Raw genomic sequence first — 20,397 nt, 5'->3', positions numbered from 1 at the left:
GAGTTTTGTTATAGCAGCCCAAACAGACTAATACACACACTTATATAAACAAGTAAATGCAGGAATAAATAGTGCTTTAGAAAATTGTAAAAGTCCTGCATCTCCAGGTGCTTTGAAAATTGTCAGCAGTTGTCTGTCTTCATAAGGATCCAACTCTGTTGCTAAGTCAGTTTGCCTGCCCCCACAGAACCTTTTGGCCAGGCCTGTGCCAGTCATGATAGGAATTAGGTGGTTCTGCACCTGCCTAAATTGTTTGTTAAGCTAAGAAGCATGCAAGCAATATATGAAAGCATCAGCTCAGCTCAACTGTGATCCCGAACAACCTCCAACCACAACAGGCAGTATTATCAGTAGAGTTAGATTGGGCTTTGATGAGTCTGAGGTTTGGCCCAACCTGTGCCTCGCTGCGGTGTATTTGCCCATGGACAAGTTCCTGATTCGCCCATGAGCCCTCCTCGCCCAATATTTTTCCATCCCCGTTCCCTACAATTCATTTTCCAAAGAGCGGCCAGAGTGCTCTTGAGAAATTTGATCATGTATTTCCCTTCTGTTTCGGCTCTCCCTGGGAGTCTAAAATAAACCCCAGCGAAGCACTATCTGGCCGCCTCCTGCCTTCCTCTCTGACCTCCGGCTCCTCCGGGTCTCCCTGTCACCCAGGGCACTCGAGCCACACTGATCTCCTCTGGCGTCTTCAACCATGCTCACTTTGTCTTCTCTCTGAGCATTTGAACTGACCGTGCTCCTGCTCGGAAGGCTCTTCCCCCGTCCTGACACAGCTGGCATCACTAAACATTACTTCTCTAGAGCTGCCCTCCTCCACCACCGGGTCTAATGTCATCCCTCCCCATCATATCACTTTATTTTAGTTTCCTACACAGCACCTAATCCTATCTGTTTATTTGTTGTTTTCTCCCTACCACATTGTAAGCTCTGTGAGTAATGGAACCCTGCCTTTCTTGTGCCCAGGTTACTCCAGCACCCAGAACAGTACCTGCCACCCATGGGCTTTTAAGAAATAGCTGTTGAATGAATGACCAATGAACCAATGGACAGGTTGGAGCCCCAGATCCAGAGCAAGGAGTCGTGCCACGCCCATCCCCCTCAGGGCTCATACTCTATTTCATATGCTTAGTCACATGGGAAAGGTCCTCTGGGGTCTAGAAACAGAAAAGTCCAACGGCTATAGCTTATCTAGTAGATTAGCTAATTTATATCCACCAAAAGCTAAGCCCGATTTCTGTGAACAGGGCATCTTTGAGAACTTTTTGTCCACTGCTGCCCATTCCCAGTGGGAGTCAGCCCCCTGCCGCACCAGTCTGCCCGCTGTGTTCATTGTGACAGAAAGTAGCTGGTTGTACACCTAAACTACATCCTTGTTAAATCAAGGTATTTCCTGACTAGACTTTTATTTTATTGCATTCTCTTGTACAATTTTATCAGAAATCCTAGGACGTAGGTACTGTGGTGATTCCCATTTTACAAAAAGAGATAACCTTGTTCAACATTAATTACATAATGATCATAGAGTTGTTCACAAAAAATGAGTAAATTGGGAAACAGTTGTTCTTAAACACTGTCAATTTGTTTGTTATCCAAAGTTTTAGTTATCAGGTCAGTAAGGCAATAAACTATGGCTTTCTTTAGCTACTAATATGAGGTGATATTCTCTGAATAGAATTTTGCTGCTCATTCACCTTTTCTTGGCAACTTATAAAGCTCTAGGATCTTTTTTCCCTCCGTTTTGTAGGCACTGATTTAGGAAGTCCAGTTATATGGGCAAGGGAAGCTAGATGCAAGTAAATTATATCTGAGATGGGAATCCTACTTCCTGTCAAAAAAAAAAAAAGAGGGGAATTGAGTACTTGTTGAAGATAAAAATTTCTTACAAAGGACCACTAATCTCTTTTTGTTGTGGAGGAGGAAATTAAATCACTATTCTATTGTGTTTTTCTTTCCTTTAAAAAAATTTTTTTAATGTTTGTTTATTTTTGCTAGAGAGACAGCATGAGCAGGGGAAAGAGGGAGGGAGGGAGAGAGAGGGAGGGGGGAGGGAGGGAAGTAGGGGGAGAGAGAGAGAGAGAGAGAGAGAGAGAGAATATGAAAATCTGAAGCAGGCTCCAGGCTCTGAACTACCAGCACAGAGCCCGACGTGGAGCACAAACTCACAGATCAGGACCTGAGCCCAAGTCACACTTAACTGACTGAGCCACCCAGGTGCCCAACAAATTGCTTTTCTTAAATCAGAGGCAAAGAAAAAAAATCCCCTGTGATTGCCTCTGTTAACATACAAAACAACCAATTCTCTTTCCAGCCAACTCTGTTAGAAGTTCCTCCTCACAGTAAACTGAAAGGTGCTACGTCAGCCATCCAATAATTTCTACCCGTTTTTTTCCTATTTCTGTTTTTGCAAGTACCCAGAATAGATGGACGAAATAATTATTGTAGCCTCTTTAATACTAAAGTCTTTCAAATTCCTCAGGCAGGTATACGGTCTACTTTCTAATCTTGTTCAACCTGCTTAATACTTTCCTTCTCTGAATTCATCATTCAGCGTAACATTGTTTTACCGTCTTCTTCTGGATGGACCTCAAATATCAATGACCCTATAATTGTGTTGCCCAGATAGATGACAAGTCCCTAAATATGGTCAGACAAGTGACAGGAGATTGGGACTATTGTGTGGAATACATATCTGTACTACTTCAGGCTAAAATCCCCCTTACTTCTGGGGCAGCAAACCGTATTGTTGACTTTTATTGAGCTTGCATTTATCGAAAACAACCTTATCACACGAAATGCCTTCAAGTTCGTTTGTTTTCTTTTTTCTTTTTTCTTTCACAGAACTTGTCTTAAGCTTCTGTGACCTCAGTTTTTAATTAAAGGGTATGAACTAGAGTGTTTAATAAATATACCCAGATTTGGAGGTGCAAAGGGCAGATATCAACCAAGGCCAGTGTCAAGTCACAAGCTCTGTTTTAAGCCCTAAGGGTCTGTTTAAAACCAGCCTAACTTCAGTATTAGGTTCCTGTGTCCCATCCCCTGCCCTCCCTCCCCTTCCGTTTTCTCCTCCCACTGGCACTGGTTCCGGGCTGACCCTGGAGACCGTTTACAGCACTCTGGATCACATGGAATCTGCAGCGCCGTCTGATTCTTTGACGAAACATTTTCCTCTCTCGCCCTTGCCAGCCCACGTAAACTACTGCAGTAACAATTTCTTAAGTGTCTGTTTTCCAAAAAGTATCAGATAGTCTCATCTCTTGTTGAAAGGACACAGAAGTCAGGACCAATCTGCTAAAGTAGCTCCGTGGCCCGCCCAAGGGATTGGTGGACAGGGCTCTTCACTTTTGCCTCTGTGGGTTGGGAGAGGACAGGAGTTTCTCCATTTCTTGTTGGCATCCCCTTACCTCATGCAGATGTTGAGTAGGTGTTGGTTGAAAATTTAATGATACTCTTTTAATAAGTAACTAATTTAGAGAGAAACAAGATTAAAAGAAAAAAGGAAACTCTGAAAAGGGGTTGGTACAAATCTTCTGTTTTCTTAGTAGTCAAAAGTGCAGGGAATTAGGAATCCAGAGACAGGTTCTCCTATTGGAGGAACTAATCAAGGACATTTCAGACTCGGGGTCATCAGGAGATCACACCCTTTGTTTAGATGAAAATACATACTACTTTGTTCAGTATTCACAATGGAAAAACAACTTTTTTGTCTTTTTTGTCTCATATTTGATATTTAAAAATGCAGTTCTCTTTTTGACCTTCTACATGATGTCTGTACTGCGTGCACTTGTTGGGAAATTAAAGCTTGAATTGGGCAAGATTCAGCTTGGCCCAGAAACTACCATGAACCATTAATTTGGAATTTGTTTGAGACAAAGACTCAAAATGTAACTTGTAAAGACATTAACCAATGCTCTTCGAAGAGGACCAGACCCATTTTTCCCAAATATGTATCAATCGCCAGGTCCACCCCATTGATTTTGATGGAATAGGTCTGGGTTGGACCTATGGCATTGGTATTTTTAAGAGAAGAGAAGAAAAAGAAAAACATTGTGAAAAGTGTCCACAAACGATTATTATTCCTCCCAGTTCTGACTCCTGTAGAGTCACCAAAACTGTCCCTATAAGTTGTAAAGTAATTTTTGGATTTTACTAGCCCCCTCCCTCAGCTCCAAATTCAAACTCAGAAGAATGTTTCCAATGAGTTTTGTTTCCCTTTTGTTTCTTTTGTATATGTTGGAGATGACTACTAGTACTTATGCATTTGAACAGTAGTCTAGTGTCTTCAGTAAAACCATATTTGAAGTCATTATCCTTTCAGGAATCTGTTGCACTTGATGTAAGTACGATTGTGATGAACTTCATAATAGCTGGTATTTATGGAGTAGGTGTCATGTACCAGGCACGGTCCACGCCTTACAACGCGTGAGGTTTCACGGCGACCTTGGGGGTGGCATAGATCATCCTCCTTTTACAGATAAATAAACAGTCCGTTTAGGGTAAGTTTCTTGCACCCAGTCAGTCAAATCTAGGTCTTTCTATAATTCTTTAAAGGACATACTCCTTCCTCTGTTCTGCGCTGACAGAACTTTTCTCTGACAATAAGATATATATATATATTTAAAGAATTATATACCACAAAACGTGCCCCTTTTTGCTTAGAAGCCATAATACCGGCTCCAGTTGCGATCCCAGTGTCCGTCATCAGCCCATCTCAGGGATCTCAGATCTTCATACATCTTCTGTTGCAGCTCTGAGAAAAGATTCTGTCGTTATTGATTCCATATACAATGCATTACATTATATGCATATGCTACATTATTAAGAAGTGAAGTTATTATACATTTTAAAATGTTGCATTTAAAAAAATGTTTTATCTTTCATAAAATAGATCAGTGCTTGAACAAAAGACAAAACTTTCATTTGTAGTGACATTGAATACTAACTAGCAGGGTAGAGGTTATAAAGAACTTGGTTTAGAGGCGCCTGGGTGGCTCAGTTGGTTAAGTGTCTGACTTCGGCTCAGGTCATGATCTCAAGGTTTGTGGGTTCGAGCCCTGTGTCGGGCTCTCTGCTGAAAGCTCAGAGCCTGGAGCCTGTCTTCAGATTCTGTGTCTCCCTCTCTCTCTGACCTCCCCTGCTCCTGCTATCTCTCTCTCAAAAACAAATAAAACATTAAAAAAAAAAAAAGAACTTGGTTTAAGGGAAAAACAAAATCATACATTTATATTAGAATTACAGAAGAGGGGCGCCTGAGTGGCTCAGTCAGTTAAGCATCTGACTTCGGCTCAGGTCATGATCTCTCGGTTTGTGACTTTGAGCCCTACGTCGGGCTCTGTGCTGTCAGGACTGTCTCTTTCTCTGTGTCCCTTCCCCACTTACACTCTCTCTAGTTCAAAAATAAACATTAAAAAGAAATTACAGAAGAAAGTTTAAATCCTTATCTAGGACAATTGCAACTGGAGGGAATGCAGGTTGGTGTTAAGAACAGCATCCATTGCTCCCTGCCTGGGTGGCATGGGCCTTCTGATTGCCAGGTGATTTGCATGGTTTACTTTGGCCCAGTGGATAGGCACACTCTGTAGTGTTGTTAAAGGGACACTACTTTAACAATGGACTTTTGGTAATAACACAGGTGGCAGAAGTTATGGTTATAATACTGTTTGTTTCCCATTTATGTCTTCTAATGACCTGGGATAATAAATTAGAACTTAAGATTTGTGCTGCATTTAAATTTTAATGAGTGGAGGGGCGCCTGTGTGGCTCAGTCTGTTACTGGCTTCGGCTCAAGTCATGATCTCATGGTTCATGGGTTCAAGCCCCACATCGGGCTCTGTGCTGACAGCTCAGAGCCTGGAGTCTGCTTCAGATTCTGTATCTCCCTCTCTCTCTGACCCTCCCCTCATCGCACTGTCTCCCTCTGTCTCTCAAAAATAAATAAAAAACATTAAAAAAAATAAATTTTAATGAGTGGAAATACTGGAGAGCTGTAGAACCTTAGGAACACTTTCTACCTGTATTTTGTTAACGCTGGCTGCTGTGTTTGATAATACAGTGTGGATAATAGGCTGGTGAGGAAATCCTTACAGACATCTGAGAGACTGGACAGAAAGAAGCAATAGACCAGATAGACCAGTGAAACATGGCAGGTGGTGGTATTTTGAAAAAGTGAGACGAATCCAGAATACACCAAGAAGTTTAATTAATTTTTGCACTTAATATCATTCTACATTATATCACATTTCAAATACTTAACATTGTATAAAAGTAGAACTAAATCATAGACCTGTAAGATACTTTCGATCTATTCTAACACTGTGCTTTTTTAAAAATCTTTATTTATTTTTGAGAGAGAGAAAGAGACACAGAGCATGAGGAAGGGAGGGGCAGAGAGAGAGGGAGACACAGAATCCGAAATAGGCTCCAGGCTCTGAGCTGTCAGCACAGAACCTGATGCAGGGCTCGAACCCATGAACTGCAAGATCATGACCTGAGCCAGAGTCAGATGCCCAACTGACTGAGCCACCCCCCGCCCCCCAAAATAGCATGGTTTTTAAAGGTGAGGGCATTGATGTCCAGACAGTTCATTTGAAGAACAAGGTATACATTTCCACATGTGCTCTCTTACTCACATGTGTGCATGCTCTCCTCTCTCTCTGTCTCATACAGACATGTTGGTGGCTCCACCTATGGATCAGCGTTACTGTAAGATTTGTATAAATTAGAAAAAATCAGGGGCCCCTGGGTGGCTCAGTCTGTTAAGCGTCCATCTCTTGATTTTCAGCTCAGCCCATGATCTCACTGTTCCTGGGATTGAGCCCCATGCAGAGCCACACGCTGACAGCACCTAGACTGCTTAGCATTCTCTCTCTCCTTCTCTGTCTGCACCATCCCTGCTCACACATGCACTCTCTCTCAAAATAAATAAACTTTAAAAAATCATGTAGGTGTTAATTGAACCCATAGAAATATTTTAGCTTTTTCTCTTCAAAAAGGAAACGAAAAAACTACTTGTAAAGTCTTCAACCTTTAAGTAAAGAATTGTAAGAAAGTCAGAAAAAGTTCTAAACTATTTTAACTCATTGGGATGTCTAATGATTTCAAAAGAGCTATTTTTAAAACCTCAGAATTATGATTACAGCAAGACAGCTCCATTGACTAGTCAGAATTGCTCACAAATACTGAGGTTCAATCCAAACCTTCTATTTGTCAGCTTTGTATTATTAATATATTAATATCAAAGAACTAGGCAGACGATTCGCTGTCTATTTTAAAGTCTATGAGAACTGTCACAAGCATGCACTGACAGATGTTAAAGCATGTCTTTGGAAAGAATGTCAAAAACCTCTCCAGAGGAAAGTCTTTACGCCGTGCCCTTAATAAAGAAATGCAAAACCAGACTTAATTGCCCTTTTCCTAAACGGCTCAGCCATGCGGGCTCGTTTACTGCAGCATACGGTCTGAGAAAGCGCGCAGTGGAAGAGAGCAGTCGTGGTGAAGGCTGGGATTCAGTCCATTTAGGCTGGAGTTCACAAAGATCAGTCAGAGGCAAGCACTTGAAGTTAGAAGAAAGAAACACGCCAAGCAGTAGAAACACAGGCTATTTTTATTTTGAATGTGCTCATTGGAGACATCCTATTTGCCGGAAAGGACAGCAGTATTCAGTGGTTTTAATATAAAATAGAAGATTTCTGGAAAACTAATATCTGGGATGTTTTTCCTAATTAAAAAATAATAGACAAAATTGCTTGAAGCCACAGAGATTTTTTTTTCTGATATTATTATTTGTTACCATTGAAAGTAATCATTTTTCTAAAGGGGGAGCAGTTAAAATAATGAGTTGGATGATAACAGTGTAGCCTAAATTTTATGTAAAAGGGAAGACATTATAAAATTGTATGAAGCGGTAAATTCTTGCCACCCCCGAAGGGATATATGTTTCCAGTTCTTGCCAGAAGTCACAGGTATTTGAGAACTTAAGAAAAGGAAGAGGGGAAAAAAATCTGTGAATCCTTTTATACCACTTTTTGGCATTAGGCAAGTGATTTTACTTTTTATGTCTGTAATATGAGGGAAGCTATCTTTATGAGATCTTAATTATAAACTGAAAATAGCTAATAAGACAATTCAGTTGCTATGTGTCTAGTACATGACACACATAGATTTGAGGACAAATATAAAAGGTGACAGAAAGGAAAGAAATGTGTGAGGGGTTAGTAATGGCAAACATGTACCTGACTGTTTTTTATTGCTGGATCTAATTATGGTAGTTATTTCTTACAACGAATGATTTCTAAGTACTATTTTTCCTGCAAAAGTAGCTTTTCTGCTACAGAGTATATTTATATATTGTGGCACAAGTATGCTTACGATTTTTATTGTCAAATTTTATTGAAATTCTCTGGAGCTGCGCTGATGTGGCTTTTTAAATTTGAATTTAAATTAATTAAATATAATTTAAAAGTTCAGTTCCTCAGTTACACTAGCCGTATTTCAAGTGCTCAAACCTTATCTAAAGTGTTTCCATTATCACAGAAAGTTACATTGGGCAGTGGTATTTTGGCATAATTGATATTTTAGTTACATTTTTATCAATGCATTTCACTGAAAGCTAAGAATATAAATCATGTATTTTTGATGGCTGGTGTAGAGAGGCCTGATCTTCTACCAAGGCAAAGAGTAGGCCAAACGTTAAACTGTGAAGAAGATACACTAACCACATGTAGCAAAACACAAAAATGGTGGTGTTGCTCGTGGTGATGGGATTTTTCTGAAACAGTGAACAGACATTCTGAACAAAGTCTTCCATTCATTTACACAGGAATCACATTCTTGGAAATTGAGCATATACTTAAACTTTTGTTTCAAAAAACAACTTTTTCTCTTTAGCGGATATAGTTCCAGGCTTAGCTAATTGTAAGTAGGCTTCCCACGCCCATCAGCGCCCTGCACAGACGCAGGACGAGCGTGTTGTGCACCGCACGGCACGTCTGCGCCCCGCCCTTGCTCGCGTCAGCCTGATTGTCGTGACAACCAGAAAGTACCTCTCGGCATTTCCAGCACATACTGGAAAACCTTTGCTTTATGGTAGGCCCAGCATGCAAGACAGTGGGCCCATCCCGCCTCTTAAGATAATTATCTTAAGCTTGTTTCTTTGTTGGATACTTTTTATTCACTTATCTTTTTCTTCCAGTTTTTAAAATTGAAAACATAATGCTGCTGAGGATCTAATTCTTCCTTTGACGCCTGCCCTTGTTCCTAATAGGGTAGACTTAACTAAGTGACCAAGGATAATAAAAAATATTTTCTTTACAGTTATTATGCACTTTTATATCTATTAGAAAATAGGCTGTTTAGGTTTGAGCCTCAGCTCATAAGCTTGTTGGGTGCGACCCTGGGTTTCCCCAAGAAGTGTCCTGGCGAACAACAGAAGTGACTGTCACAGGGCCGTGAACCCATTTCTTCTGACTCAAGAAAGATAAACAGACTTAAAGTCTAGAGGACTGCTTAATCTGTGAAGTTCATGGATGGCCTTCAGGTAATCTGTGAGCTGCTTTCACGCTGGAGCAAAATTTTGTTTATGGGCACTTGTGCAGTCTTTCGAAGAGTCTGTTGATACACTCAAAAGACTGAGGAAAAACTAGTTAAATAAAGAATAATAAAACCCCTTTATAAAAAGAAGACAGAGGAGACAGATTCAGGTTTATAAAATCATGAAAGGGGTTACTTGATTAGAAGTTAAGGCTATTATTGAATTTTAAATGAAGCCAAAAGTTGCCTCTTGAAGAACAAATAATGAATCTACAGAAATTGTTACCTTCCCCTTCCAAGAAGTGGTGTGTGCCTAAAATACAAGTAGATTCCTAAAAGGCTTAACTCCACCAAAAGTTACTGAAGCAAGAGTGAGAGGAGATAGGTGAGGACACCTCTCTCTGCCCCTCAGCCGTCCTGAGTACCAGGATGAGTGGACTGCTGCGACCCCTCTGTGACTGACTGTGTACGCGGTGATGTTGTGGTCAGTGCGGGGACATGTGGACAACTCCGTGTGTAGTTCTCTGAATTTTACTTGCTTTGTTCAGAGCTATTTTGCCTCACCTCCTCATTGGAAATTCAACATTCATTTCACAAGAAATGGTTTCCATTTTTGTAGAACAGTTATGTTGTATTTTAAGAGAAGAGCGCTTATACTTCTCTTATATTAAAATAAGTAGGATTTGATCAAAGCAAATATTGGAAGAAAACCCACCTCCAGATTTCGTTTCTCCAGGAATCATTTGTATTGATTCAGTTATAACTGCGAATTAGAAACGAAAGTGCTCTTACATTCTGCATCACTCCCACATGGAGTATCAGTGTTCACTGGGTTTGTTTGATGATGGTGGTGATGGTGGTGATGATGATAGCTAATATTTATTGAACATTTATAAGGGGTTGGAATGTTTTAATTTATTTCATGCTCACAAGAACCTAGGACATAGGTACAATGATTCCCATTTTACAAATGAGGACACTGAAACAGAGATAAAGTCACTCAGGCTTGCATGTTTATAAATGAGAGAATGGTGCGCACACGTGTGGACCCACGCTGTCAAGCACTACATTGCCTTTTCTGGATTTTTATACTTAGGCCAAAATCTTTGAATAAAGTGACCATTTAAGGTCTGTGTAAACAATCTGGAGAGAGAATTTACTGGCATGTTCATTTTAAATCTTGTTATGTGGGGCGCCTGGGTGGCTCAGTTGGTTAAGCCTCCAACTTCGGCTCAGGTCAGATCTCACGTTAGTGGGTTCGAGCCCCGTGTCAGGCTCTGTGCTGACAGCTAGCTCAGAGCCTGGAGCCTGCTTCCAGTTCTGTGTCCTTCTCTCTCTGCCCCTTTCCCTTTCATACTCTGTCTCTCTCTGTATCAAAAATAAGTAAAAGATTAAAAAAAAAATCTCGTTATGTGGAACAGTGGAAACCAAAATGGGGAAACTAAGTAGTGTAAGTGATTATCAAAGACTACAATAGTGAAGGCTCACCTCGGATTACACTGGAAGAAATGGAGTTCTCAGAAAATACATTCTTCTTTTTTTTTTTTTTAATAAAGTGTTGTGAAGTTAAAGCAAGGATCAACTCTGTATTAATTGTATAGCTGCTGTTCCTGATGGAGAAGTGTGCCGACCCTTACGCATCCTGGCTCCCAGAACAGTGTGGGCGAGGCAGCCCCACCCCAGGCCATCAGTGGGCTTTGTTCAAGGGCCTCGTTTTTGGGCATTTCTCCATATTATATATTCCTGACTTCTTTTTTTGGTCTGTCTAAATTACTCACCCTACAAGACTCTGTCATCACCTGTGGAAAACATCTGTTACTCTTGAAACTTGTTAATGGCGGCCACAGAGTTTTTCAGAGATCCTCATTTCCTGGCCTGTTGTATTTTTGTAGACTGTCCTGTCTCCCTGCACTTGATTATCTGTAATAAACATAATCCCAGGCCAGCTTTTCTCAAGTGGTGACCAGAGAAGCCTGAATCAGAATCACCTGGGAAGCTTGCTAAAAAGGTGAATTCCTAAGTCCCACCTCAGGGTTGCCAGCTCATTTCAGGCTTGTGTCCCTCTATTTTCATTTTTAACCAATACTCTGGGTGTTTCTGATATACTGGAAAATGTGAAAACTACTGTTCAAAAGGCTGCATTATGTGAAATGTCCTGAGGGACTGACATAAATCCCTGCCCTTAAGAATCTTACAGTCTCATAGGGAAGTTAATGCTTACATGTGGCGAACTGTAATACAAAATAAAAATTGAGTAGAAACAGCTATTTCTAGATACCAGAAGAGAATCTTTTAAAGATTTCTTGTTTTCTGTGTATAGTCAGCTAATTCTTATTTCAACACACATAAGGCCTGCACTTTGCTTTTCATCGCCATTGTCATCTCACTGGATAATTCCCAGAATTTCCATAAGTTTTAGAAGTGAAGGCAAAGCTTTCATCTCATTAAAGGCTAATGCACCTAAAAATGCATTACAGACAAACTTCTGCATTCCATAAATTACCAAGCATACTGGGCACTCATGGTGTTCTTGTTTTTATGTTTTAAGTGGAGATTTTTACCATTAATATGACACAGAACCACTTACACTGAGCCCTTCCTCTTCACTGTGACTCTGGCCAGAATTGGTGCCCTTGGTGTTTGTGACATGTTCAACTCTTCTTATAAAAAGTCACTGTTCTTCTCCTCATGATAGGTTCATAGTCCGCCTATGAATAACGCTCCTAAAAATAAGTAAAAAAAAATAATAATAACAAGCCGACCATGAACAATGGAAGAAGAAAACCAACATTTATTAACCACTATGTGCTAGGCACGATGCCAAGTAAATTTCAGAGAAGTTAAGTAAATGTACCAGTCCACACAGCTGTTAAAGCCAAGAAAATAAAAATCCTAGATAATCTGTGACCCAGTGGCTCTTCTCAGGAAATGTCATGTCAGTTTATTAACAGACATCTGAGTACCTGCTACCCTGGCACTGGCAGGACCCAGAGCCAAATCCAGTGCCTGACCTTGGGGGAGCATAGAGACTGTGAGAGATCAGAGACTCACACAGGTAACCAGGACAAGTGAGTGAGAGACACTAACATTTGCAGTCATGTGCTAGCATTTTCAGTGTATTATTCCATTTAGTCTTCACAGTAAACCTGCAAAATTATTGGAATCTCTCGTTCTGTAGATGAAGAAATTACGGTTCAGAGAAAGCAGTTACCCAGGGTTACCCAACTAGTAAGTAGCAGGGCTCAGATTAGTGTCCAAGTCTGTGACTGCAGAACCTCTCTCTTCCACGGGAATTCCAGGGACAGACTCTTCATTCCAACAAGGAGAATGGTAAAGCTCTCAGGAGCTGCATTTGATCTATCTAGTTCTTTCTGGAACTTAAGAATCAATGGGATAGACCATAAGTTCAAGGAATGCTGGCAATAGAAGCAAAGGTACAGAGGAAGAGAAGTATGTGGGAAAGGACATCAGGCCAAGATATGGAAGTCATCTTGAGAAGTGGGCCCAAAACATGGGCTCTGGGAAGGTTAGACCTCAAGCTTCAGTTAAGGGGTAATGAGACTTGTAGGGTTAAGATCAAGAAATATCTGTGTTAAAAAATGAACTAGGGGCACCTGGGTGGCTCAGTCAGTTGAGTGTCTGACTTCGGCTCAGGTCATGATCTCACAGCCTGTGGGTTCGAGCCCTGCGTTGGGCTCTGTGCTGACAGCTGGGAGCCTGGAGTCTGCTTCAGATCCTGTGTCTCCCTCTCTCTCTGCCCCTCCCCCGCTCGCTCTCTGTCTCTATCAAAATAAAATAAAGACATAAAAAATTTTTTAAAAAGTGAACTAAAGTTGCTAATTGGATATTGCAGGAACAGAGGGAAGAAGGGGTCAACATGAATTGAAGCTGATTGAATCACTGTGAGTCATGCTGTGAGGACAAATGAAAGAATCTGTTAGAACATAGGTTACAGTTCCAAGTAATATAGAAAATAGTGTTCAGCTTTACCTCCCTATGAACTGACCTTATTTTCCCAGAGGATAATTCACACAGAATATGTCCCGTAATTGCTGTTTTCTAAGATTATAAAGCTATGCCTCAATATTTTAGGATATCTCTTTAATTTTTTACACAAACACAGAAAATAAGATCTGTGCTGTCAAATACACACTCATGTATACATACATGTAAATAGACATATAGAAAGGCTAGAAAATATGACTACTTTGTTATTTTACTGTTTTACAAAAGAATATTTACTTCTATTATCAGAAAGAAAAATAAGTTTTTTTAAACCAAATAGCTTTCATATTTATTTGATAGACCATTTATAAATTCCCTCAAAATACCTAATTAAACATTGTGTGGAGACTATTCATTATATGGTCTACAAAAATCATTTTTGAGTGACTTTTTTGAGAGCTTTGTTTCTTTACTTTCCACTTATATAAAGTTGTTTAATTTAAAATGAGAATATTTCATGTGCAGGCGTACCTCAGAGATAGAGCAGACTTGGGTCCTGACCACCACAATAAAGCAAATATTGCAATCAAGCAAGTCAAATGAATTTTTTGGTTTTCTAGTGCATGTAAAAGTTATGTTTACACTATACTTCAGTCTTGTGTGCAGTAATAACATTATGTCTAAAAAGCAATATACAGTTCACCCTTGAACAATGCAGGGGCTAGGGCTGCTGACCCCTGTGCAATAAAAAATCTGCATTTAATTTTTGACTCCCCCAAAACTTAAACTCATAGCCTACTGTTGGGGCACATGGGTGGCTCAGTTGGTTAAGTGACTCTTAATTTCGGCTCAGGTCATGATTTCATGGTTAGGTTACTGAGATCAAGCGCTGCATTGGGCTCTGCACTGACAGTGCAGAACCTGCTTGGGATTCTCTCCCTCCCTCCCTTTCTGCCCCTCCCCCCAAAACAAGTAAATAAACATGGAAAGCTTTTTTAAATAATGACTTACTGTTGACTGGAAGCGTTACCAATAATATAAATAGTTAATTAACATGTATTTTGTATATTATGTGTATTATATGCTCTATTCTGACAATAAAGTAAGCTAGAGAAAAGAAAATGTTATTGAAAATACTAAGGAAGAGAACGTACATGTATAGTACTATACTGTATTTATAAGAAATCCATATATAAGTGGACCCATGGATTTTTTTACTCAAAGGGTAACTGTATATACTTTCCTTTAATTAAAAAATACTTTATTGCTAAAAACTGCTAACCATCATCTGAGCTTTCAACTAGTTGTAATTACTAATCACAGATCACCCAAACAAATATAATAATAATGAGAAAGTTTGAACTATCATGCAGCCCCCAAAATGTGACAGAGAGACCCAAAGTCAGCAAATGCTGTTGGAAAAATGGTGGCATTACACTTGTTCGACACAGGGTTGCCACAAACCTTCAATCTGTAAAAGCATGCTACCTGCAAAGCGCAGAGCCAAGCACAGCGATCAGGGTACGCTTGTGTATTTAGATCTTTAAGGATCTGGGGATATCAGTCAGTGGCAATATTTCCATTCTTCTGCAGCTTTTCATAATGTTGATATTAAACCCTTAAAACACTTGATCAAGGAAGAAGATGAATTAATGTAAGTCTCATTTGGTATTATAAAATATGATTTTATTGACCAGAGTGAGCCATTATGCATGTCTTTACACTTTACACTTCAATTATATGTATGGCTGTCATTATACTTTAATTATAGTGCAGTCAATCCCCAACACTCAGGCAGTTCACATTTAGACCTTTTTCCATTCTTCTTTTGTAAAATGTTCTTTACTTTAAAAGACTATTTTGGGGGCACCTGAATGGCTCAGCAGGTTAAACATCCAACTTCGGCGCAGGTCATGATCTCTCAGTTCACAAGTTTGATCCCCACTTTGGGCTCTGTGCTGACAGTTTAGAGCCTGGAGCCTGCTTCGGATTCTTTGTCTCCCTCCCTCACTCTGCACCCGCATGGGCGCACGTCCCCCCTCCTTCGCTCTCTCTCTCTCTCTCTCAAAAATAAACAAACATTAAAAAAAATTAAATAAAAACAAACGATTTTAACTTTAGAAGAAAAAATGTATCTGAATACCTTTTCTCCTTGATACTCTCTGATGTTAAAAATGAATAACATTGGGGTGCCAGCTTGGCTCATTCTGTTAAATGTCTGACTCCTCATTTCAGCTCCGGTCACAATCTCATGGTTAGTGGGATTGAGCCCAATGTCAGGCTCTATGCTCTCAGCACAGAGCCTGCTTGGGAGTCTGTCTGTCTGTCTGTCTGTCTCTGTCCTTTCCACATATCCATGCTCTCTCTCTCAAAATAAATAAATAAATGTTTTTAAAAATGAATGACATATTAAAATAAATCTTATTTTCAAGAATTGACTTGTTTGAATTTTGTTTATAAAATCTTTAAAGGTCACTTTAAGAGTACAGTTCTGACACAACCAAATTACTTTTCTGTCAAAAACATCTATTTCTCACATACCTAGTATAAAGTGTTTGTTTTTTTTTTTAAAAAGGACATATTCTTTATTTTGAGCCACCACGTTAAAATTAGAATTTGAGTTTTACTTTAAACTACATGTATAGGGCTCTTGGGTGGCTCAGTTGGTTAAGCATCTTACGTCAGCTCAGGTCATGATCTCTCGGTTAGTGAATTTGAGTCCCGCATCGGTCTCTGTGCTGACAGCTCAGAGCCGGAAGCCTGCTTCAGATCCTGTGAGTGTGTGTGTGTGTGTGTGTGTGTGTGTGTGTGTGTGTCCTGTCTGTCTGTCTCTGCCCCTCCCCCACTCCTGCTCCCTCTCCTCCCCTCTCTCTCTCTCAAAAAAAACCCATTAAAAATGATTAAACTATTCATGTTTTGATATGCAGAATTAATGGAATTTTTTTTCTTACTTATTCAGGAAATACCAGAAAGGAACCAGAGTCCGACTGCGGCTATTAGATCTTGAACTTACGTCTAGATTCCTGGGAGCCACCACAGATACAACTATACTTGAGGCTGATGCGGTTCTCTTAGGACTCCACGAGGGTAAAGACGCCAAATCAAAAGAGGAGCATCACGAATCACAAATAAACGTCGCTTAATGCGTTCACTCCTTTTTTGTTGAATCCAGATATTCATCAAGAATGCAATTAGAAAATTGTAAATAAATGATTGGAAGAAGACACAATAAACTAAAGCTATAATTGTAGCTCTTATTTGTTAGAAGTTTCTTTAGCTGTTTCTCCCCTCCTCCTTTTTACACCCATTCCGTCCTTTGGGGAAATATAAACTGTTCTGGGAAATTCAGTCATTCAACAAATATGTTTTGAGTGCTTGTTATGTGCATGACACTATTTGAAACAGCAGTAAACAGATTAGACAAAATTGCTTGCTTTGTGGAGTTTACCTTTGACTAGATGTAATAGAAAAGAAATAAAAATATACTTTGTTAGGCAGTGATCTATGCTGAGGACAGAATAAAGCAGGGAGGGCAGGAGACCTGAATAGATACTTTTCCAGAGACATCCAGACGGCCAGCAGGTGCCTGAAAAGATGCTCAACGTCACTTATCATCAGGGAAATGCAAATTAAACTCAGACCTATTAAAATGGCTGTTATCAAGAAGATAAGAAGTAACAAGTGTTGGCGAGGATGTGAAGAAAAGGGAACCTTCTCTCACCATTGCTGCAAGCACCATAGAAAACTGTGGAGTTTCCTCGAAAATTTAAAAATAGAAATATCCTATGATTTAGTGATGTCACTTCTGGGTACTTACCTGAAGAAAACAAACCACTAACTTGAAAAGATATCCAAACCCACATGTTCTTTGCAACAGTATTAAAAAAATTTTTTTAGGGGCGCCTGAGTGGCTCAGTCAGTTAAGCCTTTAACTTCGGCTCAGGTCAGATCTCACATTCATGGGTTCGAGCCCCGCGTCAGGCTCTGAGCTGACAGAGCTGCAAGCTGGAGCCTGCTTCCAGTTCTGTGTCTCCTTCTCTTTCTGCCCCTCCCCTCTCATGCTCTGTCTATCTCTGTATCAAAAATAAATAAAACATTAAAAAAAATGAGTTGACTATGTAGAAGTCAGCTATCATTCATGCCATTCTTTAAAAAAAAATTTTTTTTATTGAGACAGCATGAACAGGGGAGGGTCAGAGAGAGAGGGAGACACAGAAACTGAAGCAGACCCCAGGCTCTGAGCTGTCAGCACAGAGCCCGATGCGGGGCTCAAACCCACGAATCATGAGATCATGGCCTGAGCTGAAGTCGGATGCCTAATGGACTGAGCCACCCAGGCGCCCCAACAGTATTTAAAATAGCCAAGATGTGAAAGGAACCCAAGCATCCATCAGTGGATGGATGGATGGATAAAATGTGTGGTGTGTTGTAACTATGAGCAGTCATGATGTTCACTAGACTTACTGTAGTGATCGTTTTGTAATATGTATCTAATTATTATGACGTATACCTAAAACTAATGTTATAAGTTAACTATATCTCAACAACAAAAATAATAAAGCAGGGAATGGGGTTGTGAGGTGTTGGATGTCAGTGATAGCTGAGATTTAAGAGTACAGTCAGTGGAAATCCTCAAAGAAGAATCCACTCTTTTAATAATGTATAATTTTAATTTTTCCACTGATACAGTATTTAGAAAAAACTCTTCTAAAAACTTACTGTTTTAACTGAGGTAATTGATGCATACACTTTATCAGTTTCAGTTGTCCAACATAATGATTCGATGTTTGTATATATTGTGACATGATCAACATAATAAGTCCAGTTAACATCTGTCACTATACATAGTTTCCAAGAATTCACTTTTGAATAATATCTGAAGGAAATGAGGGAGCTAGCACCTGAGTCTCTGGAAAATAATGGCTAGTGCAAAGGCCCTGTGGCAGGACTGTGCCTGTCTAATTTAGGAAACAGGGAGGAAGTCATTGCAGCTGAGAGGAATAGGAGATAAACCTGGGGAGAAGGAGAGGCCTTGTAGGTGCTGGTGTGGACTTTGGCCTTTATTAACTGTGAGATGGAGCATCTTTGAGGATTCCGAGTGGCGGGGCAGGGGGGGGGGTATGCTGTGACATTACAGCAGGACCCTTCTGAGTAGACTGAAGATTAACAGCAACAGCAAGACCTCTGAGGAGCCTTGGCGGGTAATCGAGATGAAAGGTGGTGGCAGCTTGGATGAGTGTGGTAGCAATGCAGATGGTGAAAAGTGGTTGCCATCTGGATATGTTTTGAAAGTACAGGCAGTGGGATTACATAACCTTGGCTGTGGACTATGAGGTAAAGACAGCAGTGAGGGATGGCAGCAGGGTGTTGGGCCTGGGTAACTGGAAGAATGGAATTGCTGATAACCAGGATAGGGAAAAGCCCGTGTGAGGGAACTATCGAGAAGTCAGTTTAGAATAGGTTAAATTTGAGGTGCCTATTAGCCATCTAAGTGAAGATGTTCTGAGGCAGCTGGCTGTATGGGTCTGGAGTTCATGGGCTCTGGACGAAGCACAGACATTCTGTCCACTTCACAAACTGTGTAGCTCAAGAATCTAGGTGCTCCCACCGGGCTCTTTCCTTCTTTGTGACACCAGGTCCCTTACAGGCACCTTGCTGGATGGTCTAGCAGGGTCCAGATAGCTTCATTCACTCATCGGGTATTCTGGCAGGGGTGGCAGGAAGGCCAGGTTTGGCTAGACTGACTAGTAGACCAGCCCGAATTCAAGAGGAGAGGAATGGGCCTCTGCCCCTTGATGGAAGTGTGGCAGCCTCACACCGTAGGAGACCACGTGGGATGAGAGAGACTGTCGTGATCACCCCTGGGAGAGTCTGCCACACCACATCACCCCCATTGGGTCACACCCATTAATCCCCACCTCCAAAAATGTCAGATCTGAAATCTAAGATCCTACTCTCTGGCCTTCCTGCCCCTTCACTTTGTGTGCCCCATGGAACACTTCAAAATTTTGGGGGCTCCAGTCCATTGACTTCCAATTTTTCACTCTTATCACCGCCTTCATGTTCACACTGGCCTCCCTACCCAGTTTAAAAGTTCAGGGTGCACCAAAGAATTATTTCCTTGCAAGTCAAGTTTTCTTAAGTCCCGTCATCCCCTTCTTTGCTGGCAAAACTCCAACCCTAATTAAGTCTGTCTACCTGCTTCATGTCTATACCCGAGCAGTTCAACATGACAGGAGAAACCTCACTATCATTTTGATTGGTATTGCTTTAAATCTGGAGTTCCAGATTAACATACCAGACGAATGTACACATCTAATGTTACTCCCTCCAAAACCTCCCTCAAACTCCAATAAAAAATGATGGATGGATGGGAGGTGGATGGATGGATACACAGACAAACATCTCGCACACAAAAGAACGAAAGGAGAAAAGCAGGAAGAGCGATGACAGCAATAAAATTGTGCAGTCTGGAAAGTAGATGAATGAGGAGACATTGACTTTGCAGAACCGAGAGACAAACTCTGAGCGGCGGGGAGAGTGGGGAAGCAAGCTGATTTGCTGCCGAACCCTGAGGGTGTTCAGTAAGTGCCAGTGCTGGCTGCTTGTGGGTCTGGGAGTGAATTGAGGGAAGTGGGATGACAAAATAAGGAAGCTCGGGTAGAAGCTGTCTGAGAAATAACTTCGATTCCTTTTTTCATTCCATTCACTCTACTTCAGTGGGGCACCTGCCAGCCTCCACCCAAAGTGACTCTCCAGCCCTAACATAAGTCTTGCAGTTTCGTGTTTAGATTTGGTTGTCTTTCTTTTTATAATTTTTTAAAGTTTATTTATTTATTTTGAGAGAGAGAGCACGAGCAGAGAGAGAGGCAGAAAGAGAGGGAGAGAGAGAGAATCCCAAGCAGGCTCTGCGCTGACAGTGAC

At 40.7% G+C, this 20,397-nt stretch overlaps 1 protein-coding gene across 1 annotated transcript in view; it reads left to right on the top strand.

Annotated features, from left to right (window-relative positions):
* The window catches only part of MRPS28 (mitochondrial ribosomal protein S28), a 108,807-nt gene extending 92,084 nt beyond the window's left edge, over nucleotides 1-16,723 (top strand). Inside the window, exon 3 of the mRNA XM_029923920.1 lies at nucleotides 16,433-16,723. Within this exon, the coding sequence (XP_029779780.1) occupies nucleotides 16,433-16,616 (184 nt within the window). The 3' untranslated portion in view covers nucleotides 16,617-16,723. The remainder of the gene's footprint in view (nucleotides 1-16,432) is intronic.
* The last annotated feature ends 3,674 nt before the right edge of the window (nucleotides 16,724-20,397 follow it).

This window comes from Suricata suricatta, chromosome 15 (assembly GCF_006229205.1).
Source record: "Suricata suricatta isolate VVHF042 chromosome 15, meerkat_22Aug2017_6uvM2_HiC, whole genome shotgun sequence".
In the NCBI taxonomy this organism is placed as follows: Eukaryota; Metazoa; Chordata; class Mammalia; order Carnivora; family Herpestidae; genus Suricata; species Suricata suricatta.
This window is presented reverse-complemented; position numbering and strand designations above follow the sequence as displayed.